General features: G+C 39.4%; 1 protein-coding gene across 3 annotated transcripts in view; it reads left to right on the forward strand.

Moving 5' to 3' along the window:
- The window catches only part of INTS12 (integrator complex subunit 12), a 523,496-nt gene that overhangs the window by 296,075 nt on the left and 210,930 nt on the right, over nucleotides 1–16,491 (forward strand). For all 3 annotated transcript variants that reach the window (XM_044061307.1, XM_044061305.1, XM_044061306.1), the window contains exon 5: nucleotides 1,541–1,700. In XM_044061307.1, the coding sequence (XP_043917242.1) occupies nucleotides 1,541–1,700 (160 nt within the window). The remainder of the gene's footprint in view (nucleotides 1–1,540; nucleotides 1,701–16,491) is intronic.

A 16,491-nucleotide genomic window follows, 5' to 3' on the forward strand; every position in this document is an offset into this window, starting at 1 on the left:
GTTGCCTGCTGGGTTGGTATTTGGCAAGTAGAGTTGAGAGAACAAGACAGTCTGTGGGTCTGTAGATTATTTTGTGTGCTGTAGTTAGCTGCGTAGGTAGAAAATCATAGCATATTATGCAGTTATAACTTGTATAGCTTTAAGAAACGTGTGCCTGTATTCTGTGTAGAAGTTGAGAGGATGTATATTATGTGGTCCAGTAGTACTCTCCAGAAGTGAATAGCCTTCAGTCATGACTTACCTGCATTCTGTCAGATCAGTTTTAAGTTGGAGTGATTTTACACTTTTGAATAGAAATGGGGTGATACAGGAAATCCTGTAACATACGTAGAGTGTTAGTCACTTAAGGAACAAAGAATGTAACCACTAACGAGACTTGCCATGCTTTGAAGGAGCAAACATGGAACTAGAATTCTTTTCATTTGCACAAATTTAGAAACCATTGCTATGCCCCCCTGACTGAGATCTGGGCTAGTGGAGAAAAGACAGAATGCACAAGTTTTACTACTCTGAATAAAATTGTAAAGAAAACTGTTGCAAGATGAGTAGCTTACCACTGTCTGTGACAGAGTGCAGCAGTATAGACACAGTAGTTGTTAAAATGCCTCCTAATTATAGTTTTATTTAGTACAGACCATCTTCATGCCTTTAAAAATGTTTTTAACCTACCTTATAAAAGGGTTGACGTTCCTTGTGGTTATGTATTTTTTCATGTCCTTTCTTTTGTTGTCCACCTGATCACATCAATGGTGTCTCTACTTGCACCCAGTTGACTCATTCATTATTCTATCCAAGGGACTGGTGCTGGCAGTAGGACCTTCACAGGATAAGGTGAGAGCCCTTTGATCCATCTTCTTGAGGTCCATGGGGTCTGCTGGCAGAAGGATCCTTGCTACACAATGTGATAGTCCTCTAAGCCATTTGTTCTTTGTTCAGCTGGTCAACCACAGCCAGCATCCAGACCCTTGATTAGTAGCAAGAGTCAGGTGGTAGGGAGCTGTCGATAGCTTGTCAAATAGACCCTCCCACACCAATTTAGTTATATTTGTTTACTGGGAGAGTGCAGTGATCAGTATTGCACAATTTCAGGCTCAGCCTGGATCTCCATTGGAGATCCTAACCTCAACAGCAGTTTGTTCAAGCTCCAGTGTACCTGTGTACTGCTGGATCTGTCTTCACGTACAAGCTGATCATGACTGGTGCTGTACTAGGCACACACCAGCTTGGGCACAGACACCACAGGTGCAAGACCTAGTACACCCACTAGGTGTCAGCAAAATGGAGAGCTAGAGCTGCATCCCTCCCTCCTTCCAAGATGAGTGAGACAGCAGTGGCTGCCATCTCCCATTCTCCCTTGCCCACTCCATCCACATTATTTTTTCAGCTTTTTTCCCCCCCGAATTAGCCTGTATACAGCTCAAGTTGAAGACTCGAGAGTTTTGAAAGGGCCAGGTTCCTAAAGCTGTTCAGTTATTATGCATGGACTTATTTAAGATCACTAGCAAGAAACTTTGTCATTTAATTCTCTCTCGTTTTTCAGTCAGATGATGGTAACCTCTGGTAATCAGTTGGTGGAGTGCCAAGAGTGCCATAATCTATACCACCAGGAATGCCATAAGCCACAGGTGACTGACAAGGACGTGAATGATCCACGTCTGGTATGGTACTGCGCTCGTTGCACCAGACAGATGAAAAGAATGGTAAGAACCTCACACACCAAATAGTTTTTATCGTTGCTTCCATATATTTATCAGCCTTGCCGAATGTAGCAGTTTTCATATGCAAGTGTTTCAATGCATATGTTAGATTGCTGAGATACGTTATTGATTGTCCTAAGAGTCATTTCAGCTGCAGTTATTTTTGTTAGATTGTAGTAAAACATTTTATTTTTAAGACATTGCGTACCACTTAATGCACAGACTCGGTGATGACTCTGTCCAGAGAAAAGTGTAATTACTGGAAAGCACTGATGAGAACAAGACTGTAGTGTAAAACATTTATATAATGCATAAAAAGAGGGGTGCTAATGAAAGCATTCTGATAGTTTTTAACAATGTACTTGCATGTGTAGAAGTTATAAATAAATGCCTGACCTTCAATCACAGCAGCAAAGAATTCTGTTGTATTTGAGAGACCCATCAATACCACCATAGTTCCAGTGCTTGAATGCATGCAGCAGTAACAGTCCATCTGTTTTTTTTTTCCCAGCATTATATTCAAATTGTACTCATGCCTGGATTTTAGATTACTTGCATGCCTGGAAGGGAAGGCTCTCTAGCCATAAGTGCTTATCAGAGGTACAGGCTAGAGTACAGAGCCAGTCATTTTGAGGTGAAGTGCTGTTAAAAAAATTACCAAGTGTTAATCCACATTCTGAAATTCAGACTGAGGTCTTTTTGTATTTATGGTCACAGAGTTCTTATCACCACCCACTCTGGAACATCATAACCAGTCTTGATCATCTTTCTCTTTGGGTAACCCATTCCAAGAATCATTTAATTCCCCAGTGAATCTTCCTGTAGCCTAACTTTTTTTTCCTCAGAAGTTTCCTTCTCCAAGTACTGATACAGTTAGACCTGCAATCTGTATCCTTATATTTACAGATGCAGAGAGGAGCTGATTGATCTTCAGGGATGTTTTTCCTTTGCAGGTATCTGTTTCTTCAATTCTGGCAGGACAACAGATGTATCTGTGAGTAGCTACAAAACATTATTTCTTTTTAATTATCGGCTCATTACTGCAACTGGGATAGGAGGTGGGTAGATCAGTCATTTTTTTCTAATTATTTATTCACGTCAGCAGTCGGAACTGGGAGGGGATACCAGGAAAGATATTTACTGTCTGCATTCTCAGTGTTCAACACAGTTTGAAACAAATCACTAGACAGTCTGTAGCTGTTTCAGTAGAATGAAAAAGAGAAGACATTTCTGTAGTAATGAACATTTTTCCTTTGCAGATATTTTTTTCAGTAGCTTCAGAACACCAGGTTTTGATCTGGCTAGTGTTAATAGTACACACCACTCAGAGCACCGGGGCAATCACTTTTTTATTTAATTATAAAATTATAGGTTTGTAGGTGGGTACTAGGTTAACAGCCACTTAGACCTTCTTCAGCCTAGCCATGCATTCCAAGTCTCTGAAAAGTTCTGGCACCACTAGTAAATGTAACCAGGGGGTCTAGAGACGAAACATTTACAAGCAAAGACCTGAGAGATGAACCATTTACATAATGCCTTTGTCCGTTTGAGACATAGGTGCCAAACAAGGGATGAATTTCCTATTTCCCATCCAGTTGTACAAGTTGCAGTTGAATTGGGCTAGGGAGTAACTCTGCTTCATATGGATGGGAGCCTGTTCCACATAAGAGGTAGTATCTGGGATACATACATGTCTCTCTAGCAGGTCCTACTTATATCATATGCAAGGTTTAAGTCTATAGAATGGATAATTCTGGTATGGTTTATTTTGTGGATAAGCAGGAGGTCCATCAGAGTGCGGTTTGCCGATACCTTATATGCCAGACATAGTTCACTCCTCAACAGTTTGTAGGAAACAGAATACAAGAATAGAGTTTTGAGGCAGTCTGCATAAGACATGTTATTTATGCCCTGTATTCTTTAAGTGAGGAACCTCAGTGGATGTTCCAGTTGTTGAATGTGTGTGGTTAGGTATATACCAAAAGGGATAATTTTACTCAATGACAGATCTGATGAATGCCAAATACAGTAAAACAATGGCCTCCTTGAACCTAGACAAATGATGATCAAAGGCTAAATTACTGTTTGCATGTATCCCAAAGTTCCTGACTACAACTGGGTAGACTGTTACGGGTGTGTTGTCAGTATGATATTTACCAGGGGTGGCTGACTTCCCTATGGTTACTGTTATGTATTTCTTGACATTTAGTTTTAGTCCATGGCTCTGACACTAATTATCTCTATGTTAGCACTTCTTGTAAAGCATTAGTGTTGTTGGGGGATTCTATGACATTTCCTAATTTGAAATAGTCTGTAAATTTGGTCAGTCAGAGGCCCTTGATGTTGGCTTTGACTTCAGAGAGGTAGATGCCAAAAAGGTGTGCTCCCAGGACTGATCCCTGAGGGACTGTGCTAGTGACTGCTTCTTTGCATTGATAGACTCCCCAATTCTAGCTTCATGGGTTTTGTCTGTGAGCCAGATGGCTGCCCACCAGGTGGCATAAAGGTTTATACCTAAACTCTTGATTTTGTCAACATTGCTCGAGTGGGGTGTTATGCAAAATGCCTTGGCTAGGTCAAGGTAGGCAGTGTGAACCATTGCTTTGGTGACCTTCTCAAGGAAGTCTACCAGGATGAGTAGGCATGACCTGCCTTTGATGAAATCAAACTGGGTTGGGTCCAGTGTCTGGAGGTTTCCTGTGTCATTATTGATCATTTCCATGATAATTCTTTCCATGGCTTTGCATATGACACTAATGCGACTTATGGGTCTGTAGTTTCCAGGTTCTGTAGATGGCCTGCATTTGTGCAAAAGATGATGGTTGCCATCCTCCATTAGGGAGGCAGAAAGGCTCTTTGGAGGCTGTGGATAAATAGTGATTCCAGAGGGCCTAATAAGTCGTGTTTCATGCTATTTAGAAGGCAGCCTGGAATGTTGTCAGGGCCCATTGATGCAGTGTTGTTGGCCTTAGAAAGAGCACTGATGGCCTGTTCATTAGTGACACTTAGGGGGAGAGCTATAGCTAATGTCTTTTTATCTGGAGGAGAGACGGTGGGGGGGCAGAAGGGCAACTTTGGAGCTGAATTTGTTTTCCAGTTGGTTTGCTGTATCTTCTGGCTCAGTGTAGATGGTTCCATTAATGATGAGCTCTGTAAACAATTGCCTTTGATATTGCTGACATAACTAAATAATGCCTTGATGTACTGGGCCTGGAAGGCCACATTTTCCTCAAATCTGACTTTGGTAGACTTTATTTGTCCTGTAACGTGCTTGTCTAGTTTGTTGAGTGCACTTTTATCATGCTGGTTACCACATCTCCTAATTTTTTCCATGCTTTTCTTCCTTCTGTTATATAGCTGTTAATGTTGTGATTCCACAAGAATAGGCTTGTTTTTGAATTCGTTATGTACTTATTAATGGTGGGCACAGCTGCCTCTATTCAGCTATTAACAAGCTTGTATAGGGTTTCTGTGAAGAGATCTACATAGGCTCCTCATAGGACCCATCATTGTCATAGCTTAAAGCAATTAAACTCGTTTATCTACAGCAAGCAAACTAATTAATCATCCAGAAAAATGCCCTTTACTACAGAACTTATTACTTTCCTACTGTCCTGCAAGGGACCTCTGTTGTAGTAACAAATTCTTACTACTCACAAATAAGTGAAATAATGATGTAAGACCTGTGTTATAACAATAGTCTGTTTCTGTGAGCATGTGTGCGGACAAACAAGATCTGGGGAAGCAGTAGTGGGTTCTAGGAGACTTCCTCTATTTCCTATACATTGCTATACTCTGGAATAGTATCCCCACACAAATAAAACTCTCCGACAAACTCACTAGTTTTAAACCACTGCTTAAATAACATCTTAACCAGTCCTGGTCCTGCACATGCTCATCAGTAGATTAAGACTTTGGGCTCACCATACGATGTTCTCCAAATACTCAACCTCTCACTGAAATGACAAAACAATTTTTGTATAAGCTGCCTGTACAATCCACTAATTACACATGGGCTTTTTCACTAGTAACTTCTATCTCTGTAAAATCTTAGTATGTATAAATGTAATTATACAATGACTGGCCATTAACATTCCAAAACGTGCATGCTGATTGGCCAGCCCAACCAGCGTGCCCGTTGAAAATCTGAGAATGTACCAACGGGAAAAGCTCCGGTCTCCCAGACTTTTTTCCGTTGGTATAGTTTTTAAATTTTATTTTTATTTCTTAAAAAATAAAACCTGTAGTCTGGACTCCAGACATCCTAGAGAGGCAGCATGGACAAAATACTAGGGAAATCAGGTATGTTATACCTGCTATCCCTTGTATTTTGTCCATGCTGTCTCTCTCCCACCCCTAAACTGCCCTGAAGTTTTTGTTTTTTTTTATTAAAAAAAAGCACAAAAGAAAAATGGAGCAACTGAGATCTTCTTTTCTGTTGCTTACTTTCCTGAGCACTGATGTACTGGGTATGTGTGGGAACGCAAGTCCCAAACGGATGTGCAGTACATCGGATAAAGCTCAAGGAAATGTCCAGAAGCAGAAGGACAGCACATCGCCCTTATACAAAGACATTATTTAAGAAAAATAAGTATTTTTTTTCTTAAATAATGTCATTGTATAATAGCAATAACCCACGTCTCGGTGTGGGCAATGCTGGATTTACCCACAGTTGTCTTTGTCATACCAACTGTGGGTAAATCTAGCATTACCCATACCCAGATGTGGGTTATTGCTATATTATACAATGACTGGCCCTAAACATTCAAAAATGAGCATGCTGATTGGCCAGCCCAACCAGCGTGCCCATTGTAAATCCGAGGATAACTAACGGAAAAAGGTCCGATCGCCTGGACTGTTTCTATTAATATATCCCCTGATTTTTTTTTTTTCTTGTCCAGAGATAGCAACGGAGAAAGGAAGATCTCCATTGTGTTAATCTTGCTATGTTAAATGATAGTGAGATAGCTTAAAAAACGCAACGGAGATCTTCCTTTCTCCATTGCTACCTCTGCACTGCACTGATGTACTGGGTAAGCATGGGAACACGACCCTTACGCATGCGCAGTACATTGGAAATACCCCAGGATACCTGCTGAAGCGTAGCACTGAGTCATTATACAATGAAATTATTTAAGAAAATTAATTTTTTTTTAATTTTTTTATTAAATAATGTCATTGTATAATGGCAATAATCCACGGCTGGGTGTGGCAATGCTGGATTTACCCACGGTTGCCTTTGTTTCGTCACTTGGGCTTCTCCCTCGTGACCAAACCACACCAACCATGGGTAAATCCAGCATTACCCACACCCATCAGTGGGTTATTGCTTAAATTGCATGTATAAAAATAAAAGTGTAACTACTCTGGTTATCTGAAACTTATTATAATGAAATGTAAGCAAATGGAGCTTTTGTCCACAGGCAAAGACAAATAAATACATAATTAACGTACATCAACAGAAAAGAAAATGAAACATATTAATTTTTTTTAAGTTTATGTACATCATACATCACCTATCACATATATTTCCTTTCTTTTAATTAATCATCAGTTCAACATTACATAAGCATTACATAAATTGCTGAATTCCTGCCTTCCCTTAAACCTCACTCCTCCTGAACATTGTTATGCATGCATTGTTTCCACAATTTCCATTTATTTCTACATAATTTGCTCCGTCCCTTTTCTAAAGTTCCCTCTTCTGGTTCTTTTATCTCTTTTATAATCCTCAGTAATTCAGATATGGTTGGTGTAGACTTTAATTTCAATTTTCTGGTAATTGCTTTTTTACAACCAAGAGAATTAAACTTGATAAGGCCTTACTATATCTAGGTATTTAAGATCCTGTGTTTCAGCTCAAAAAATCATATCAGTTACAGCCCTTTGTTCACCCACTGTTCTGACAGAGTACTCTGTAGGCAATTTTTAAAATTTACCAAGTCATTACATCCCAAAATACATGTTCCTAGTTATCTCTTTCTTCCACATCACGCCTCCAACATTTACTAGCTACCCGAAGAAAAATTCTTTGCAGTCTGTTTGAGGTATAAAAATACCTATACAAACCCTTCCAAATTAAGATCATAAACCTTCTAGACTTTGTTGCGTACTTGGGAGAGCAATACATATGCCCTCCCATTGTTCTCTTGTAAATTGTATTCCAGTCTTCCTTCACAATATTTTCTAATATCCTCTGATTAATTCTTATAGTTAGCATACAATATTTTATATGCCCTACTAGGTATCCCTTTTTTAATAGCATCTTTTTTCTAGATTCAACTAAAGCTTCACCAATGCAGGTTCTTCACTTAAGATTCCCCTATCCCTTTCTTTTTGCCCATATTCTGATATAAATCCCTGATAGGGAAGGCGGTCTCTAGCCTGCAATTCAAAAATTTCTTGGCCTCATCCTACTATTTTACCTTTGCTTCTGTACTTATTTGCTCCCAATGCCTAGGTTCCTTTGCCAATTTTCTCCAATAAATTCCAGCCCCTTTCTATTTTCTGTATCCCTACTGGCAAAATTTCCTTTCTGCATTCTCATGTTGGCTTATTTCTTAAGTATTTTATGCTCCTTTGAATAAAATGTTCTGCATAGATTTATTTTTCTCATTAAAGATCTGCATCCAAATTCCTAATCTGTCTCTTTGTTTATTTATTGAACAGCATCCCCATAGCTCTAAAATATATCTTCAAATCAGGTAATCCTCACCAACTTGTCCTATTGGAAGGATCAACTTTTCCCACTTACCTCTTGCCCTGTTCCTGTCCCAGGTAAATTTCTTTAACTGTTTAATTGTTCACAACTTCTCTTTTGGTTAATAAAAATATGCCTGACTGATATATAAAGTTAAAGGGACTAAAACATTGTCACTGTTTGTATCTTACTATCCATATCCATAAAGAAGAGCTTCCAATTTCTCAGTTTTTGTATCCTTCACTGCCATAATAGAAACCTTTTTAATCTGCACTTGTAAGCAGTTCAACTTATTGTGTCCTCATAAATATTGATATTGCTGAACCAATTTGTGTGGGGGGTACATAAGTTATGGCTATAGCCTTTGCTTTTTATTCATTATTTTTACATCTTGAACAGACTTAAAACTGTCTCAAAATGTTCCACAACACTGAAATGTCCCATTCTACATTTATCAGGCACAAAATAATATAATCTGCACATAAAGTCAACTTTTCTTGATTACTATACTAATTTATGTTCTTGGCTTTCTTAGTCCCTTATTTTCTTTGCCAGTTTCTTTAACTATAAAGCAAATAAAGGGGAAAGAGAGCACCCCTACATGGTTCCTCTCTTCAAACACAACGTATCAGAAAGGAACCCTTCCACTTTAATTCTAGTCTCCTCTAATCCTTCATATAGCTTCCTAATTGACCTTATTGTGTTAGGGAATGTAAATGCTTCCATTCCCCTACTTATAAAATCCCTCTGTCAAATGCTTTCTCTGCATCAAGACGCACCAACAACAGCAGTATTTTCTTACAATCTGCTTCCTTCTGGGTCATCATCATTCTGTTAATGTTGTCAAATGTTTGCCGTGTGTCAGCAAAATCATATTGACCCATATCTGTCAGTTTTGGCAACACCTTTGCCATTCTTTTAGCTAGTGTAGACATAAACATTTTATAATTATGGTTTAAAATTGAAATGGATCTGTATGAAGATGGTGTGATGGGTCTTTATTGTCCTTAAGTAATACTCCCACCACCTCAGTTTAAAATATTGTTAAACAAAATCTTCTAGATCTTTGCCATTGTCTTCTCTCCTAACTTTCAAACTTCCACAGGAATACCATAGTTTCTGGATACTTTCCTGAAGATTGATTTTACATTGTATTTATCTCACCCCCTCCTATTTTAACTGGTTCTTGTTGAGCTTCATCTACCTCTAATATTGGCATAATTGAGTCTTCCATAAATATTTTCATTTGTGCTCTTTCTTGATTTTCACATTTATCTGCTTTATACAAATTTTCATCAATTTTCCAAACTCTCTCTAATACCTGTACAGGATCTCTGGTTGTTTTTCTTGTTATAGGCTCCCTAAGTTTGGCAACAATTTTTTCTACCTTCTGTTGCCTAAGTCATTGTGCTACAAGGTTTTATGCTCTGGAGATATCAAAAAATCAAAGTCAAAGTAAACTTTATTGTTGATCAGATGTACCTAGCAGTGCCAGCTGAATGAAAATTCATTGCTTGGTCTCTGTGCAAGACATCCATCCCTCCGCCATCCTCAATCCCTTTTCCCATTTTGCACATGGAGTCAGGGCATCGCTTCAACATTGACAGTCATCTCGAGACCAGGTTTACACTGCCGGTTGGCTAGCCCTGCCACTGTAGTTCATCCGTACACACACACACACACACACACACACACACACACACACACACACACACACACACACACACACACACACACACACACACACACACACATACACACACATGCACACGCACACACACACTCGCACCTACACCCAATTTAGTGTGTCCAGTCCACCTACTGCATGTCTTTGGAATGTGGGAGGAAACTGGAGCACCCAGAGGAAACCCACGTGGCCACAGGGAGGACAATGTAGACTCCACAAAGAAGGTACCCCAGCCGAGAATTGAACCAGAGAACTCTTGCTGTGAGGCAACAACGCTAACCACTTGACAACTGTGACCATCAACATAACATAATATTAGAGGGACGGTAAGAGAGATTCATGTACAGTAATAATTAGGATACTTGACAACATATAGATTTACCACATATTGGGCAATAAGACATTAGACAATATTATATTAGTAGATATTGCACAGACTAAAAATTCCCATTGTGATTTGCTTAGAATATTGCACATCCACATTAGCAGTGTGATAAACTCTGTTCATATTGCACATATATGGAGCGATGACTCACTCTGGCTATTGCACTTATAGTAATAGAACAGATCGGCTAACTGTTCCAGTTATTAAGCAATTGCCAAATAGTTACTTTGGACAGTATACCACAGCTTGTGGCATATTGATCCTGTTATCTACTGTTATGCTTGACATTTGAGTTCAGCAGCCTTATGGATAGAGGGAAGAAACTCCTGTTTAGTCTAGATGTTTTGCAGTGTATGCTGCAATATTGTCTACCCAAGGAGAGGCAGAAGAACATGCCATGCTCAGGATGGGTGTGGTTATCTATTATCTTTTTAGCTCTTCCCACAAACCTAATCTCATGCAGCTCATACGTGGATGGGACCAAGGAGCCAATGATTTTTTTTCTGCTGCCTTCACTACCTTCTGGAGAGCCTTGCTCTCCAGAATGAGATAAAAATAAAATAAAATAAAAATAGTTGCTTAACAGCAGTATTTCTAAACTCATATATATTATCCAGATACTCCCTTCTTTTCTCTTTAGCACTCTGCATTTGTGTCTCTTCCTTTTCTGTGAGATTTGCCTTATCCTGCAATACTTTAGCTTTTGTCAGCCTCTCTATGAAATTCCTTTTACTTCTTAACTATATCTTTCTTAAGCTCTCTGTTCATTTTGTCTACCTCACTACCTGTAACTTCTGAAGATGGTCTTATTTTCTTTAATAACTCTTGAATAATTTTCGCTACCCATTCCTTAAATTCCTCTTTTTAACAGGTATTTGGGAAAGCATCAGTAACTCATTCTCATGTCTGTATTTTATCCTAGACATTATTGGTGCATGATCTGAAATAGCTATTGAGTGTCTGTCAAAGCTTTCAGTTAAATGCAAATGTTCCTTTGAAGTATAATTTCTATGTAGTCTAACCCAGTTATTGCATCTTGGGGAATAATGTGTAAATTCTGTCCAAGTTCCTACTGTATAACTCATTATCTTTCATACTAAATATTTTCATATATTTCTTTAGAAATCTACCCTCGTTTGTCATATTTCCCTTCTAGGTCCCCCTGATACAGCTTCGCAACTGCAAATCAAGTTCCAGTCCCCTCCTGTAAGTAATATTCCCTGCTGAAAGCTGATTATTTGTCCCAACATTTTCTAAAGATCCATAGTAGAAGTTTATGATGGAATATAAATACATGCTAGTCTAATCTTCATCCCTTACCATTAACCACTTACTACCACAAATCTACCATTATTGTCTTTCTTTGTCTCTTTGATCGCTATGGAGCCCCTCTAGCAATTAGTTTAATTACTTCCCTTTTCCTTTCTCCTCATTATTCTGCTGAATATGAATCCTGAAATCTTTTCTTTGCAAATTCACATGCTCCTTTCTTTCCAAATGTGTCTCCTGCAGACTGCTGTTTGTACTCTGCATTTCTTAATATCATTCAATACTCTCTTCTTTTTGTCTATACCTGTAAGGCCATGTATGTTCCAAGATAATATGGATAACTTCGCCATTATGATAAAAAGCTAGTGTTATCACCCATTCTATGTGACAGTTTTCTTGAATGTGCATTTCCATCTTTTGTGTTGCATGCGCACACCAAGTTTGGCAAGCTGATTGTTTATACAGTTGTTTATTCTCATCTCCATTTGAACATATGTTATATTTTCCAAGACTTTTTTTTTCATTACAGCCATCAAACAAAAATATATACATTTTCAAATCTCCCCATCTCATATTAACTTAGAACATATTAACTTAGAACAAATACACAAAATTATGTACATCTTCAAAAAATGAAGTTTACCACTCCAGATAATAACAGTTGCCCCATATCGATAGCTGCACCCACAGGCATTGCTTAACCTAAAATTAAGGTTTCCCCAGTCTGAAGCTCATGCTACAGCCTCTGTTCCCACTTACAGTGATTGCTGTCTGCTCTTCTATCTTCCATATGTGAAAACAACTTGTATGCTTTCAGAAAACATTACCCTTTAGTCCTAAGAAAAAGTGCACTGGCTATCTTTAAATAAGCTTAATTGTACACTGTTCTGTTAAATGCATTAAAGTATCAAGGCTACTAGCGAAACTGTTTTCTCTTATTAACTTCCCATTAATTTCAAACTACATTGTACTATTAAATACCCTTGACTATACACTACGCAGAACTGCTTTACTGTGTATAATATGCAATTTATATCATGAAATGTTTGATAAAAATACTAATAAGAACAAAAATTGTTTTAATTTTCCCCCTTTGTCATGAAATGTTTGATAAAAATACATTTTTACATTTTCCCCTTTTAGTGTCTTGCTAAAGATTAATGACAAAGTGGTGTACATAATTTGCAGTCCACCCAAAGTCACTTTTTTCTTGAGCAAAGCCATATTTCATAAATGTGAGTGATGCTTTATAGTCTCCCACATATTCACTAATTTCAGTGTTGCCGGTCTCCTTCATCTGCATCACCCAAAACCAGACTCTGGTTCAAGTCCCAAGGTACTCCTAATTATTTTGGTCAACTGTTGTGCTTTTCTTTTTGTCTCTGTGGCATTTATATTTGCAAAATCTGAAAATGTTATACTGGCAAAGTCTTTTAATGAACTTTATTGTCAGAAGAATGAGAAGCAAGTTCCCTTCTACCTGCTGGCTCACTTTCTGTTAGGTAAACTTTTATTACCCTCTTAAAAAGTTCTGTATCCAAAAAATGTCTTTGATCCACCAGAAGTACTGTGAAGGCAGCTGGATACAGGAGCTTGAAACTCACACCTGCCTCTCTCTACATTAACTGATTGCTGGGTTAAAATTGATTTTTCTTTTGTCTGGTGTACAGTGAATAGTTATTTTCTACAAAGACTCTGTGTCTCCAATTTTTAGTATTGATTGCTGACTGTTCTTGTCATATTTCTGTTCCCCTTCCATATGTGAGAAACAGCTTGTATGCTTTCAGAAAATCTTAACCTTTAGCCGTAATGAAAATGCACTAGCTATCTTTAAATAAAGCTAAATTGTACTCTGTTCTGTTTAATGCACTAAAGTATTAAGTTTGCTAGGGAGGCTGTTATCTTTTATTCACTTCCCTTTTGGCCACATTTGGAGCATATACACTATGTGCCCTTTCTGTGGAACACCAGTCCAGTTTATTTGTGCTTTCATAAAATTAATACATTCTGTTCCTTTCAGTTCATAGGTTGGTACTAGGCTATCAGCCCTAGGGCCTATACAAGCCTAGCCATAACAATTCCCTGGCTATTTCTTCCCACATTATTTACTTCCATGGACCCCTGTCTAGCAGGGTGACTGTGATCCCCGAGGTGAATTTCCTTTCTCCCATCCAATCATCAAGGTTCCTTTTGAAGAGGGCCAAAGAGGCACTCTACTTGACATGTATGGATAATCTATTCCAGAGTCTGGGGAGTCTCTGGGTCAGGAACCTATCCCTCCAGCATGTTTTGTTTATTGTGATGACAGGTTTTAGATCCCGGGAGCATGTGGCTCTGAGGGATTGGGATTTCTGTAAGTGTAACATGTCCAACAGCTCTGGGTTTGACATGGCGTTGTATGTTAAGCAGAGATCGCCTCTGAGTAGACGATATGCAACAGAGTATAGCTGGAGTTTTTTAAGGCGGTCAGCATAGGGCATCTGCTTTAGGCCTGTGATTCTTTTAGTTAGGTATTTCTGAGGCCTTTCCAGTTGTTGCAGATGTCTTGAGAGGTACATACCAAACAGGGGATTGTATTCTGTAATGGGTCTAATTAGGGATGAGTACAGTGGGACAATGACCTCCTTTTTTCTGGATGAAATGCCCTTGGTGACGAGGTGTGCTACATAGAAGGATTTCCTGACTGTTGTGGTGATGTGGTTATCGAAGGTGAGACCACTGTCCACCTGTGTCCCTAAGTCTCTTATCACACTTTCGGTGTTTAGTGTACTGCCACCTATATGGTAATTCACGGGTACATGTTTTTTCCCAAAGGGGATAAGTATACATTTTTTGGCATTGAGCTTGAGCCCATGGCTCTGGCACCAAGCATCTGTTTCTGTAAGGCCCTTTTGTAGAGTATTCACATAATTTGTGGATTCAATAATGGCTCCCAATTTGCAGTCATCTGCAAACTTTGTTAGCCAGAGTCCCTTAGTGTTGGCCTGTACTTCAGAGAAGTAGATGCCAAACAAGAGCGGACCCAGGACTGAACCCTGAGGTGCTGCACTTGTCACTTGTCTGGAGCTAAATTTGGAGTCGGCTACTTTTTCAGTGTGGATTCTATCAGTAAGCCAGTTAGCAACCCATTGGGTGACGTAGGGATTAATGCCCGGCTTAGTACGTTTATCTATGATTCCAGAGTGGGGGATGGTGTCAAAGGACTTGGCAAGGACTAGATGGGCTGTGTGGACCACCTTACCCTTGTCCATGGCTCTGGAGACTAATTAGAAGAAGTCAATCAGGTTCAGGAGGCAAGATCGGCCCTTCATGAACCCAATCTGGGTGGGGTTCAGTGTTTGAAGGTTGCCAATGTCTTTGTTTATAAGTTCCATGGTAATACGCTCCATGGCCTTGCAGATCAGGCTCGTCAGACTGATGGGACGGTAGTTTCCGGGATCCAAGATGGATCCCCCCTTGTGGACTGGGATAACTGTAGCTCTGCGCCACTCAGTGGGCATGAAACCTGAGGTGAGGCTATGATTAAACATGACACTTAGGTGAGGTGCCAGTTCATATTGTAGTTCATATAGTACACAGCCCAGGATGTCATCTGGTCCCATGGATGCTGTATTCTTAACTTTGGAGAGTGCGTTTTTTAACTGTGTGGCCATTTTTACCGGAATTTGGCAATCCTCCGGTATTGAGATGGGCCATTTAGGGGGGTGAGAGGGGGGGTGAAATTGGCACTGAATCAATCTGCCAGGATATTGGCAAATCTCCTTGGGATCAGTATATTTAATGCCATTCTGTTTTAGCTCAGAGCAGATCTGAGCATTGCCATTTAGATTCTTGACATAGTTATAGAATGTTGTTTTTGGAATCTTTGGCAATTTTATTTTCATAACTAGTTTTGGAGGATTTTATGAGGAATCTCAGTTTCTTACTGAGGCTGGTAAGGGAGTATTTTGCATCCTGGGATTTCCTTCTTTTCTGCAACAGTTTCTTCCTTTTGTTGTAAAGTTTGTTTATGGCAGGGGACCACCAGATTGGCTTCCTTTTTTTGGATGAGAGCATCTTAGTTCTATTTGGGATGGCACAATTCATGCATGAATGGATGTGCTTGTACAGTGCCTTAGTGTAGGATTCAGCAGTTGAACTTTCAGTTCCCGTCTGCATGGGTGTCATGAAGTTTGTCACTTCTGACTTGAGTAGCATGAAGTTGGCTTTGGAGAAGTTTTTTTATGGAGGTTTCCTTACTGGGGTGGGTGGGGGTGGGATGTGGATGTTAAGGGTGATTAGCTTATGGTCATACCTGACTAACGAGGGGGTGACCGTAGGTGTGGAGCATCGATTTCCCATGTTGGTAATGACCAGGTCTAGGATATTGGAGCCCCTGGTGGGACTATGGATTAGTTGATCCAGGGCATTGGAATTTATGAATTACAAGAACCGTTGGGCAAAGGTGTTGGTACATGAGTAGTTTTCCCAGTTAATGGCAGGGTAGTTAAAATCACCCAGTATTAGGGCGTTTGGTTCTATCTTAATATTTTCCAATATGTTTAGAAAGGTGTAGTGAGAATCTTGGGGTATGGTGGGGGATCTGTAGCAAGCTACAATTTGAATTGCAGTCTTACCTAGTGTTAGTTGCACCTGGTGAATTTCAGACACATTGTGTTGGGCAACTAGCCTGGTATTGTGAATATCCTTGGTGAATATTGACACTCCTCAGCCTTTAGTGTTTTGGTCCTGGTTTGGTGGCTGAAAAGTGTGG

Source organism: Protopterus annectens, chromosome 2.part0 (assembly GCF_019279795.1).
Source record: "Protopterus annectens isolate FY-2018-M chromosome 2.part0, PAN1.0, whole genome shotgun sequence".
In the NCBI taxonomy this organism is placed as follows: domain Eukaryota; kingdom Metazoa; phylum Chordata; order Ceratodontiformes; family Protopteridae; genus Protopterus; species Protopterus annectens.